Source organism: Rutilus rutilus (assembly GCF_951802725.1).
Source record: "Rutilus rutilus genome assembly, chromosome: 8".
Classification (NCBI taxonomy): domain Eukaryota; kingdom Metazoa; phylum Chordata; class Actinopteri; order Cypriniformes; family Leuciscidae; genus Rutilus; species Rutilus rutilus.
In genome coordinates, this window is record NC_140222.1 from 43,412,555 (window position 1) to 43,425,495 (window position 12,941).

Below are 12,941 nucleotides of genomic sequence, written 5' to 3' on the forward strand. Positions count from 1 at the left end.
TTTTCTAGTATCTTTGACAGAAAAGACAGATTCGAGATCGGCCTGTAATTAACTAATTCTGTATGATCAAGTTGCGTTTTTTTAACAAGCGGTTTAATCATAGCCAGCTTAAAAGTTTTTGGTACGTATCCTAATGACAAAGATGAATTAATGATATTAAGAAGAGGATCTATGACCTCTGGAAGCATCTCTTTCAGTAGCTTAGTCGGTATAGGGTCTAACATACATGTTGTTGATTTGATTTAACGAGTTTAGAAAATTCTTCCTCTCCTATAGCAATAAATGAATCGAATTTTTCCTCAGGGACACTACAATGCACTGCCTGATGCGATACTGTAGTAGACGGTTGTATTGTTATAATTTTGTCCCTGATATTATCAATCTTATAAGTGAAGAAGTTCATAAAGTCATTACTGCTGTGTTGCTTGGAAACTTCTGGGCTTGAAGCTTTATATTTCGTTAGTTTAGCCACTGTTTCAAATAAATACGTAGGGTTTTGTTTATTTTCTTCTAATAGGGTTGAAAAATAAGCAGATCTAGCAGCTTTTAAAGCCTCTCTGTATGCAATCGTGCTCTCTCTCCATGAAATGCGAAATACCTCTAGTTTTGTTTTCTTCTTTCTTTGGGACTTTATCTGCAGCCAGGACTAACTCTGATAGAAAATCAGCAAATTCTTTGATAAAGTCTGGGCTTGAAGCTTTATATTTCGTTAGTTTAGCCACTGTTTCAAATAAATACGTAGGGTTTTGTTTATTTTCTTCTAATAGGGTTGAAAAATAAGCAGATCTAGCAGCTTTTAAAGCCTCTCTGTATGCAATCGTGCTCTCTCTCCATGAAATGCGAAATACCTCTAGTTTTGTTTTCTTCTTTCTTTGGGACTTTATCTGCAGCCAGGACTAACTCTGATAGAAAATCAGCAAATTCTTTGATAAAGTCTGTATGGTGCCCTGGTGGCCTGTATACAGTAGCCAGCACAAATCTCAAACGTGATTTATCATTTACACTAGATAGTGTTACATTAAGCACCAACACTTCAAAAGAATTATATTTGAAACTAGACTTCTTAGTAATTCTGAAAATATTACTATAAATTACAGCAACACCTCCCCCTTTGCCTTTCAGACGAGGTTCATGTTTATAACAGTAATCTTGCGGGGTTTAAAGTTCATTTAAAGTAATGTAATCGTTTGGGTTTAGCCAGGTTTCTGTCAAACACAGCACATCTAGATAGTCTATAATCATATTAACAATGAGTGCTTTTGGAGTAAGGGATCGAATATTCAGCAACCCAAGCTTTATCATTTGTATTATATCTGTTTTTTATTTGTTGAACATCAATTAAATTTTTACCCTTAAATGGGTTTGGGAGTTTTTTTGTATGTCCTAATTCAGGGAACAGACACAGATATGATATCTAGGTGAAATGTGTGATGGGATTTATCTGATGGTTTTTGTTTGCTAGCCACCCATTCCATACCACATGTAAATGCGGCTCACCGTCATGGAATGATGATGTAAAACTCTAGATGAATCTTGCATGTCTGATTTTAACGTGTCTTGACTGCCGTATAGTTTAACATTAATGACAGCTGAGATCCTACAGTGTGACATGACTTAGAGCGGGGATCATGTTCAAACAAGCAACCATCTTTTATAACTCATACAGTGTCCACTCGGCCTTAGCTTAAAATAAAAATTATTGATTCCCGAAACTGAATTTCGAGATACTTAAATTTTATTATAAAGCAGCTTTGAAGCCTTTTATATTGTTTAAAGAGCTATGCAAATAACCTTGACCTGTCTCGACTGGAAGCCCTGTGGGATGAGTTCACCTGGCTGTTCATTTCTTTGTCTCGTTGTCGGCGTAGTTTGTCCTCTTTTCTCTGCTGGTCCAGTTCCTGTATCCATCGTCTCTGCTGTTCCTCTCTCTGAGCGTTGAACATGTCCTCCACAGGACCTGCTTCCTGTTCACACATCAAACATCATTCATCAATCTATCTATCGTAGAGTCATTACGGTGGGCACGTGTTCTGAGTGAGTAACTGCTGAAACACACCCCGACTCTGAAGCCCAAGCGGATGGCAGCAGGGAGCTCTCGCTGGGACTGAGCCCTGTGCTTTGAGCTCTCCGTAGTCCGTGTGTCCATCACATCCTGCACCAGGAGACACACACAGCTCAGTTACACAGACAAACACACCTGCTGTTTTAATCCGTCCACTTTCAAACACTTCTGTCCTGATTTCTTCGAGGGGAGGTTCTATGGGCGGGTAAATGTATGGGCTTTTACAGAACTTTCAATCTAATGGACGAAATAAGCTCACGCAATTTACATATCAATTACGGTGGTTTCAGCCGAACGCTGTGCGTGTGTGATAGAAATCAGGAATGGTGAGAGAACATTGTGCTTGGTATGTTTTTCATCTTCAAACCAAACTTGTGTCTTCAGTCGACAAAGTTTAAATCTCGTCTGGCTCGAGCTCTTCCCATAATGTTAGGGTTATGATACCGTCTACTCTCCGCCGTCCAGATTGTTTCCTAGTGACCGGATTGTTTTAGTGTAAACGCTCATGTGGTTGAATGTGTTCAAACAGCCACAAAAGACCGTCTAAAAGGGAAAGGTCTACAAGCCGTGTTCTCCCCAATTCTTACCCCCGCCAGATAACTGAACTTGAACTATGTTACACACGAGTCAGAATATGTAAGTTATAAAGGACAAAAAGTCTAAGACACTTAATATTCAACAATAATATTGATCTGCCTGCACTGACACCATTATATCGTTAGCCTCATAGCATAATTGCCTAAGTCATATTTCAATGTTTTTGGAAAACAAGACAAGTTTTGCAGCAGTGGTAGGACAGTAAAGTTAGGCAGATATCACAATTTGGCCAAAAAATGACTTAGGCAATTATGCTATGAGGCTAACGATATGAGAACTGAACTGAGCTGGACGATGACATCACGGTTTTCTCCAGAGCGGCTTTATATATATATAAATTAATAACTTCTTTACACCAGAAATGAACCATCACTGAACTTAGTGCTAGGACTGTGATGCTATTTTCTTCTAGAAACAAACTTTGTTTCATCATTTTCCTGTTATCTCTGTAAAGCTGCTTTGAAACAATCCGTATTGTAAAATATAAAATATATAAATAAAGATGACTTGACTTGACAAAAGAAACTGTGTAAAAATAAACACTGGGACTGGTCTGAGAGTCTAGGTTAAATCTTTTTGACTTTATTATGCTCTTTAATTTCAAACAAAATGCATTTTTACAAGGCATAGCAGAATCTTATTATTTTTAAGGCATAGCAGACTCTGTATGGTTTGGCAGTATATGTGGCTGTACTGGCAGCATGAACTGTGACGGACTGAGAGTTATGAAAGATTATCAACAGCAAGCTCAAACCAATAGTGTAGCAGATTACATATTCACATTAGTGTAAAGCTTGACCACCACGACACAGAAATGGCAAACAATGGCAACATGTTATAAGAGATGCAGAGTATGTTCTGTTTACTCACTGAGTCAGGCGGGGGTTTCAGTCTCACGTTAGATGGTTCATCATGAGCCTTCATATCTTTGAGACTGGCTTTCTGCTGCCTTTTTAGAGCTATCTGCTCATCTGCAAAGTAACACACTGATCAGCCACACATTAATTCAACACACTCTCGTCGCAATTCATAACTGTGTCACGTTTTGTATGAATTTGTACGATCTCATTTGCATGATCTGCTTATCTTTAGGGTTGGGCCTTCATTTTTTTCTCTAAAAATCTTATGTTTCTTTACATATCAAGTCAAGTCACCTTTATTTATATACTGCTTTATACAATACAAATTGTTTCAAAGCAGCTTTACAGAGATAACAGGAAAATAATGTATTTGGGATGTTGTTCAGCTGAAGTCAGTCCAGTGTAAAGATCATCAATTACTGAATTAGTTCATTTCATCTATAAAGCAGTTCTCTCTCTTCCAGCACTTTACACACAGTTGCTCCTTTGCTCTTAAAGAAGATTAAAGAGAGCGCTTCATGAGAAAAGGGAGCGCAGCTGGAAGAAAACAAGACTAGAGGTATTTCGCACTTCATGGAAGGAAAGTGTTTTTGCATTCAGAAAGGCCTTAAAATCACATCGTATAAATTCATACAAAATCACCAGTTAGTAAGATTGTTTTCTCATGAGATTGGGTTCATTACATTAAGGTCAATTTAATGAAATGAATGTGTCCATCATATTCCTAGACTTTCTATGCCACCCTCATTCATATTTTACCTCTTGTTACTTATAGTGTCTGACTGCACAACATTACCCAGCTCTCTCCTCCATTGGGCTTTCTTGGCTTCCAGTTTTTCTCTCCCCCTTTCCCTCTCTCCAAACGTGCTGAAAAACCCGGACTGCTGCCCGTCTGATGGAGGCCTGAGTCAAAACAAAACAGAGCAAAATAACTGTTTGTCATGGTCAAGAACTATTCACCAATTACCTCAATGAATGAATCTCACCAAACCCAGAATCAAAAGCATGCCATATTTCACGTATTTCACGCACTGGTCATATTTCCCCTTAAAGGCCCTGATATACTTCAAGCGAAGTCGAAGCTCAAACTGGTGTGACGTCATTTTGAACTGAATCAGGCCAATCGACGTTTGTTTCTGGAGTTCAAAGCGGCTCGCCGAAGCAAACTCTCATTCGTGGTGATGATGTAATGGGGGGTGTGGCTCTGAGGCTCCGCCTTCTTTGACGTGGGAAATCTTCTCTGGTTCGTTTCTTCTGTTCAGTCCGTCCAGATCAGACACGAGTGCAAACATGAAACACCGGAGAGCTGCTAAATTTATGATAGATATTTAAGTTGTAATTCCAATTGAAAGGAAATCTTTTACATTTTCATCTGAACCTCGCTCTCAGCAGCGTGGACGGCGTCGGCACGCTCGCAAACTGTACATCATTGAATAGGCATTTCCAGCTTCTTTTTACCCCAAAGTGAAGAATGAAAATGAGTTTAACAGGGCCTTAAAAAACTAGGTTTTCATAAAATGACCTTTCATTCTCTATTACAACTAAGCACATTTAAAAAGATTCCCCTCATCAGATCCAGCTGATCCTAACACAAGTAACTTTTCTTACTCTCGGTCTGTCTTTCCCAGTGAATCTCTGTGTTTATGATGATGTGCATCCGGGACGAGCTCTTCAGCTGCTTCTGTAGTTCCACCACAGTTTTCCTCTGAGCTGGCCACCGTTTCTGCTGACAAGGAAATACATGTTGTACTTAAGAATGTTAAGTATGAAGTTATTAAATTGGCTTGAGAAAGCCAACTTACTGATATTGTACTTAAACTTATTATTATTATTTTGACCCAAAATGTTCTGACTCTATCTCCTCCTAGAGCTTTAACTCTACATACTCCAAAACTCGGGTCAGACCTTCAGACTGTTCTGACTTAGTGTGCTATATCTTTTCTAACTGATTTGACTTTCAGTTTTCTTAAAAATTAATATTAAAAATCATAAAAATCCCATAGAGTTACATTGCAGAATGCTCAAATTGAGCCAAGGCTACGGTGGCCCAGTAGTGCACAAGCCAAAAACTCAAATCTAAACTCCCTGAAGCCCTAGACTCAATTAAACTACCATTCAATATCTATCTATCAATCAATCAATCAATCTATCTATCTATCTTCAAACCTCTTCTATCTATCTTCAAACTTTTTTCTATATAACTAATCTATCTTTCTTTCTAACTAATCCTTCTTTCTTTCTTTCTAACTAATCCATCTTTCTTTCTTTCTAACTAATCCATCTTTCTTTCTTTCTAACTGATCTATCTTTCTTTCTTTCTTTCTTTCTAACTAATCTATCTTTCTAACTAATCCATCTTTATTTCTTACTAATCTATCTTTCTTTCTTTCTTTCTTTCTTTCTTTCTTTCTTTCTTTCTTTCTTAATCTATCTTTCTTTCTTTCTAAATAATCTATCTTTCTAACTAATTCATCTTTATTTATTTATTTCTTACTAATCTCTTTCTTTCTAACTAATCCATCTTTCTTTCTTACTAATCCATCTTTCTTTCTTTCTAACTAATCCATCTTTCTTTCTTTCTTTCTTACTAATCTCTTTCTTTCTTTCTAACTGATCTATCTTTCTTTCTAACTAATCTATCTTTCTTTCTTTCTTACTAATCTATCTTTCTTTCTAAATAATCTATCTTTCTAACTAATTCATCTTTATTTATTTATTTTTTACTAATCTCTTTCTTTCTAACTAATCCATCTTTCTTTCTTTATTTCTTACTAATCTTTCTTTCTAAATAATCTATCTTTCTAACTAATCCATCTTTCTTTCTTACTAATCCATATTTCTTTCTTTCTAACTAATCCATCTTTATTTATTTCTTACTAATCTATCTTTCTTTCTAAATAATCTATCTTTCTAACTAATCCATATTTCTTTCTTTCTAACTAATCCATCTAAATAATCTATCTTTCTTTCTTTCTAAATAATCTATCTTTCTAACTAATCCATCTTTCTTTCTTACTAATCCATATTTCTTTCTTACTAATCCATATTTCTTTCTTACTAATCCATCTTTCTTTCTTTCTTACTAATCTATCTTTCTTTCTAACTAATCCATATTTCTAAATAATCTTTCTTTCTTTCTAAATAATCTATCTTTCTAAATAATCTATCTTTCTAAATAATCCATCTTTCTTTCTTTCTAACTAATCCATCTTTCTTTCTTTCTAACTAATCCATCTTTCTTTCTTTCTAACTATTCTAGCTTTCTTTCTAACTAATCCATCTTTCTTTCTAACTAATCCATATTTCTTTCTTTCTAACTAATCTATCTTTTTCTATCTAACTAATCCATATTTATTTTTTCTCTTACTAATCTATCTTTCTTTCTAACTAATCCATCTTTATTTATTTATTTCTTACTAATCTATCTTTCTTTGTAAATAATCTATCTTTCTAACTAATCCATCTTTCTTTCTTTCTAACTAATCTTTCTTTCTTTCTTTCTTTCTTTCTTTCTATCCAACTAATCCATCTTTCTTTCTTTATTTCTTACTAATCTATCTTTCTTTGTAAATAATCTAACTAATCTATCTTTATTTATTTCTTACTAATCTATCTTTCTTTGTAAATAATCTATCTTTCTAACTAATCTATCTTTCTTTCTATCCAACTAATCCATCTTTCTTTTTTTCTAACTAATCCATCTTTCTTTCTTTCTTTCTTTCTTACTAATCTATCTTTCTTTCTTTCTTTCTTTCTAAATAATCTATTTTACTAACTAATCCATCTCTTTCTTTCTAACTAATCCATCTTTCTTTCTTTCTAACTGATCTATCTTTCTTTCTTTCTAACTAATCTATCTTTATTTATTTATTTCTTACTAATCTATCTTTCTTTCTTTCTAAATAATCTATCTTTCTAACTAATCCATCTTTCTTTCTTTATTTCTTACTAATCTCTTTCTTTCTAACTAATCCATCTTTATTTCTTACTAATCTATCTTTCTTTCTAAATAATCTATCTTTCTAACTAATCCATCTTTCTTTCTAACTAATCCATCTTCATTTATTTCTTACTAATCTCTTTCTAAATAATCTCTTTCTAACTAATCCATCTATCTATCTTTCTTTCTAACTAATCCATCTTTTTATATTTCTTACTAATCTATATTTCTTTCTTTCTAACTAATCCATCTTTCTTTCTTTCTAACTAATCTATCTTTCTTTCTATCCAACTAATCCATCTTTCTTTCTAACTAATCTGTCTTTCTTTCTTTCTTACTAATCTATCTTTCTTTCTTTCTTTCTAACTAATCTATCTTTCTTTCTAACTAATCTTTCTTTCTTTCTAACTAATCCATCTTTCTTTCTTTCTTACTAATCTATCTTTCTTTCTAAATAATCTCTTTCTAACTAATCTCTTTCTTTGTAACTAATCTTTCTTTCTTTCTTTCTAACTAATCTCTTTCTTTCTCTCTAACTAACCCATCTTTCTTTCTTTCTTTCTTTCTAACTAATGTTTCTTTCTTTTTCTAACTAATCCATCTTTCTTTCTTTCTAACTAATCTATCTTTCTAACTTTCTTTCTTACTAATCTATCTTTCTTAATAACTAATCAATCTTTCTTTCTTACTAATCTATCTTTCTTTCTTCATAACTAATCAATCTTTCTTTCTTACTAATCTATCTTTCTTTCTTCATAACTAATCAATCTTTCTTTCTATCTTTCTTTCTTTCCAAATAATCCATCTTTCTTTCTTTCTTTCTTTCTTTCTTTCTAACTAATCCATCTTTCTTTCTAAAAAATCCATCTTTCTTTCTTATCTATCTTTCTTTCTAACTAATCCATCTTTCTTTCTAACTAATCCATCTTTCTTTCTCTCTTACTAATCTATCTCTTTCTAACTAATCTCTTTCTTTCTAATTTATCTCTTTCTTTCTAACTAATCCATCTTTCTTTCTTACTAATCTATCTTTCTTTCTTTATAACTAATACATCTTTCTTTCTAACTAATCTTTCTTTCTAACTAATCCATCTTTCTTTCTTTCTGACTAATCTTTCTTTCTTTCTAACTAATCTTTCTTTCTTTCTAACTAATCTTTCTTTCTAAATCTTTCTTTCTAACTAATCTCTTTCTGACTGATCTTTCTCTTTCTTTCTTTCTAACTAATCTTTCTTTCTTACTAATCTTTCCTTCTTTCTTTTTCTTTCTAACTAATCTTTCTCCTTTTTCTTGTTTCTTTCTTTCTTTCTTTCTTTCTTTCTTTCTCTTTCCAACTAATCTTTCTTCCTTACTAATCTTTCTTTCTTTCCTTTCTGACTAATCTTTCTTTCTAACTAATCTTTCTCTTTTTTTCTTGTTTCTTTCTTTCTTTCCAACTAATCATTCTTCCTTACTAATCTTTCTTTCTTTCCTTTCTGACTAATCTTTCTTTCTTACTTATTTATCTGTCCATCTATCCATCTATCTACCTACCTAATCTTTTTCTTTCTATTCTTTCTTTCAAACAAATCTTTCTTTCTAACTAATCTTTCTTTTTTATTTATTTCTAACTATTCTTTCTCTTTCTAACTTCTTCATTTCTGTCTAACTTTTCTTTCTATCTTACTAATCTTTCTTTCTTTCTAAGTAATCTTTCTTTCTTTTCTTTGACTAATCTTTCTTTCTTATTGACTAATCTTTCTTTCTTACTTTCTAACTATTTTTTCTTTCTTTCTTTCTTTCTAACTAATTCTTTTTCTTTCTTTCTTTCTTTCTTTCTAACTAATCTTTTTTCTCTCTACCTAATATTTTTCTTTTTAACTAATCTTTCTTTCTCTTTGTCTTTCTTTCAAACTATTCTTTCTTTCTTTTTAACTAATCTTTCTTTCTTTCTAACTAATCTTTCTTTTTCACTAATCGTTCTTTCTTTCTAACTAATCTTTCTTTCTTACTAATCTTTCTTTCTAAATAATATTTTTTCTTTCTAACTAATCTATCTTTCTAGCTAATCTTTCTTTTTAACTAATCTTTCTAACTAATCTTTCTTTCTCTTTCTAACTAATCTTTCTTTCTCTTTCTAACTAATCTTTCTTTCTCTTTCTAACTAATCTTTCTTTCTCTTTCTAACTAATCTTTCTTTCTTTCTAACTAATCTTTCTTTCTCACTAATCTTTCTTTCTAAATAATATTTTTTCTTTCTAACTAATCCCTCTTTCTAGCTAATCTTTCTTTTTAACTTATCTTTTTTCTAACTAATCTATCTTTCTTTTTCTTTCTAACTAATCTTTCTTTCTCTTTCCAACTATTCTTTCTTTCTAACTAATCTATCAATCAAACTTTAAACTAACTTTAAACTAACTTTAAACCTTAAACTACTTTAAACTTCTTACTACTTTAAACTTCTTCAAACTCTCTGGTCCGGCTTTCTCAAGCCAACTTAAAGTTTGTCTCAACAAACTTTTTTTTCTAGTTAAAATGAATATTTCCGCTCACCTGTGTGTGTGTTGGGATGATGTGCAGTGGATGAGCTGTTGATGGTGCTCAGCATCTGCTGAAGCTGCTCCTGTGTCAGACACACTGCGCTCTCTCTCTGCTGTGTGTGTATGTTGGGATGATGTGTGTGTGTGTTGGGATGATGTGCAGTGGATGAGCTGTTGATGGTGCTCAGTATCTCCTGAAGCTGCTCCTGTGTCAAACACACTGTGCTCTCTCTCTGCTGAGTGACTGTGCTGGGATCAGTCCCACTGCGCTCCGACTGGACTCGCACTGCCTCACTGGACCTGCTGTGCTTGGCGTGGGTCGCTCTGGGTCCGTGTGGGACATTCTGCCCTACGGAACCAACAGCTTTGCTCTTTCTGCCCTGTTCGGCTTTGTCTGGTTGAGGAGGACCTTGTTTTGAGTTGATGATTGTCTGGGGGGTTTTCCTTGGAGGAATCTAAACACAAAGGATAGAAATCACACAAAAGTAACCAGTGTTGGGTAACCTATTATAATCAACATAAGCTACGTAATCAGATTACTTACGCAAGTAAAGTAACGCATTACTTCTGAATTTACAAAAACAATATTGAGTTATTGAGAGAAATCGTGAGTAAGTGCAAAGGTGTTGTGTGAACATGATGCTTATTGTAGTTCTAGAGTAAATATGAGCATTTACTCATCTCACGGATTCCTCAAAATTAATAACAACAGTGAAATGCAAGCTCAGAATATTATGCAAATCTGCAATAATCAAATATGTTAAATAACACAATACTTTATGTATTTAACCTCACTTTATTAAACAATGTATTTGCTGCCATGAATCAATTCAACCATACTAATAAGCAAATATGGCATCACAATTCACATCACATTAATCATTAATCATGCAAGTTAATTTCAACAATACATTACTAAAAAATAAAAATCAAAAGCTCATGCATTTAATTAATGCATTAACTAACATTAACTAATGGGACCATATTGTAAAGTGTTGCCTATTGTTCGATATAATTCTTTTGCACTTTAATCTGTTTGATCTTTATACATTTGTGTATTGCTTTAGTGTATTTATATGTTCAGAGTTCTTTTTGTTATCAGAAAAAAAGTTATTAAACATGTTATAGCATGGCAAAAAAAAATGTTTGCTACTTATTTCAATAGCGTGATAATACCGTATACCATGATAAAAGCTTCAGCAATTATCGCAACATGAAGATGTTATATCGTCACACCTACATTTACCAAAAATACAACTTATTAAACAAGCTAGCCAAGCCCAGGTGAGAAAAAGTAATGCATAAATGCATATATAATTTATAACTTTCCATTAAAAACTAAGTAATGCAATTACTTACTTTTTAGGGAGTAACGCAATATTGTAACTCATTACTTTTTAAAAGTAATTTTCCAACAAACAGTTCAAAACAACATTCATGTTTGAAAAGCTCTAGAACTTGGATGTTAAAACACACTAACTTATTTTATCTTTTTACTTTTTTGTTCTTGCACAAACGTTGCATGGATGTTTACTTACCCGAGTAGAGCTCTTCTTATTAGAAGATTCAGCACCTGTATAAGACGAGATCATCAGTCCAAATACAGACAACTCTGAATATGCCTAATTCACAACTACACCGTATGATAAACGCAGTACGTCAGATGATTAGCAGTGGTGATATGCAGTGCTCAAACATTAGGTGGAAAACCGCCTGATGACCAGAAGAACACCACGACTCTGAAGTGTGCGTATAATAGACACTTCACTATCCCATGAGGCCACAGGAGAGGAGTCGTCATATACATACTTCGAAATATTCAGATTATGAACAATTAACAACAATAAGCAGTCCTGACACTGAAAAGTGGAAAGTATACACACTTTTAAATAGCCAATGACAATATAAGATTTGTGAACCATTAAAATGTCTCCACGATCTGCCTTCACAGAGAGATCATTAATATTGTGCACATTAAAGCTTCACATAGACACAGCGGGTGATGTCTTCAGTCAACGTAAACAGTTGGAGGAAAATCAGATGGGTTTCAGGATAATAGATCCCTGGATTAAGTCTTAAAATGACAGCAGCCTAACATGTACTGCTGATGTTTGTGTCATTAAAGGAGTAGTTCACTTTACTGATAATTTGAAACTGCATGTGTACTGGATCAAAGTTACTGGATCATATTCAAGGACAATGAAGTGATTAAGATCGTGTTCTTACCATACTTAGCCAACACAAGCCTGGGCTTGCCATTCTCCAACTCAAACAACAGACCATCCCTGCAAAACAAGCCAATAACAGTTACACCTGACTGTATTAGCACAACACACTCAATCTAACAAGTTAAAAGGTTAAAACAATGAAGACCATGATTATTGCAATAAATTAGTGATCTGGTTTGTATATGAAAGTGCCATGAGATAACCATCATATTCCACCCGTGTACCCTGTTACCGCGACTGTACTTTATTGCAAAGGTCAATGTAAAATAAAAAGATTATAGTAGATTTACCCGATATCTTTGCATGCATGTCATAAAATATCGCATCCTTTAATCACCCGTGCTCTCAAAGCAGCGTCAAACGCAGACAAATTACAGCATAACATGGTGAAAGAGAGCAGTTTATTAATCTATCAAATCATGTGACGTACATTAAGATCACACTCACCCCAAATTCATCATTTTGAGCCCCCGATGTTTTGGTGCCACTGCGTTCTGTTGAAAAGCGTGTCCGTTGCTGCTCACGACCAGTAAGCGCTCCTCTGATTGGCTGAGGCGGAGCAGCAGGGCAGCAAACACCAGTCAGCGCTCCTCTGATTGGCTGAGGCGGGCTCTTCTTCTTCTACAGCAGAGCAGCAGGGCTGCAAACACGAGGACGCGCTTCAGCGGCTCCTCAGGAGGCGCGCGGAACTGTTCACGGACGCTGTCGCTGTCATTTTTGGAAAACTTGTAATTA

The 12,941-nt window shown here is 34.0% G+C and overlaps 1 protein-coding gene across 9 annotated transcripts in view; it reads right to left on the bottom strand.

The window, feature by feature from the left end:
• Positions 1–12,739, bottom strand: part of ccdc66 (coiled-coil domain containing 66) — a 34,431-nt gene extending 21,692 nt beyond the window's left edge. For 7 of the 9 annotated variants that reach the window (XR_014628261.1, XM_084416564.1, XM_084416566.1 and 4 more), the window contains exons 1-9: positions 12,654–12,736; positions 12,205–12,263; positions 11,517–11,551; positions 9,992–10,433; positions 5,128–5,245; positions 4,316–4,422; positions 3,530–3,630; positions 2,057–2,152; positions 1,833–1,964 (exon numbers count right to left, since the gene is read on the bottom strand). Coding sequence is in view for 8 of the 9 variants with exons in the window: in XM_084416564.1 (XP_084272690.1) it covers positions 1,833–1,964; positions 2,057–2,152; positions 3,530–3,630; positions 4,316–4,422; positions 5,128–5,245; positions 9,992–10,433; positions 11,517–11,551; positions 12,205–12,263; positions 12,654–12,667 (1,104 nt within the window). In the remaining variant the exon portion in view is untranslated. Of the gene's footprint in view, positions 1–1,832; positions 1,965–2,056; positions 2,153–3,529; positions 3,631–4,315; positions 4,423–5,127; positions 5,246–9,991; positions 10,434–11,516; positions 11,552–12,204; positions 12,264–12,653 lie in introns of all 9 variants that reach the window. The other 2 variants (XM_084416565.1, XM_084416569.1) reach the window with 2 other exon arrangements.
• Positions 12,740–12,941: the final 202 nt, after the last annotated feature.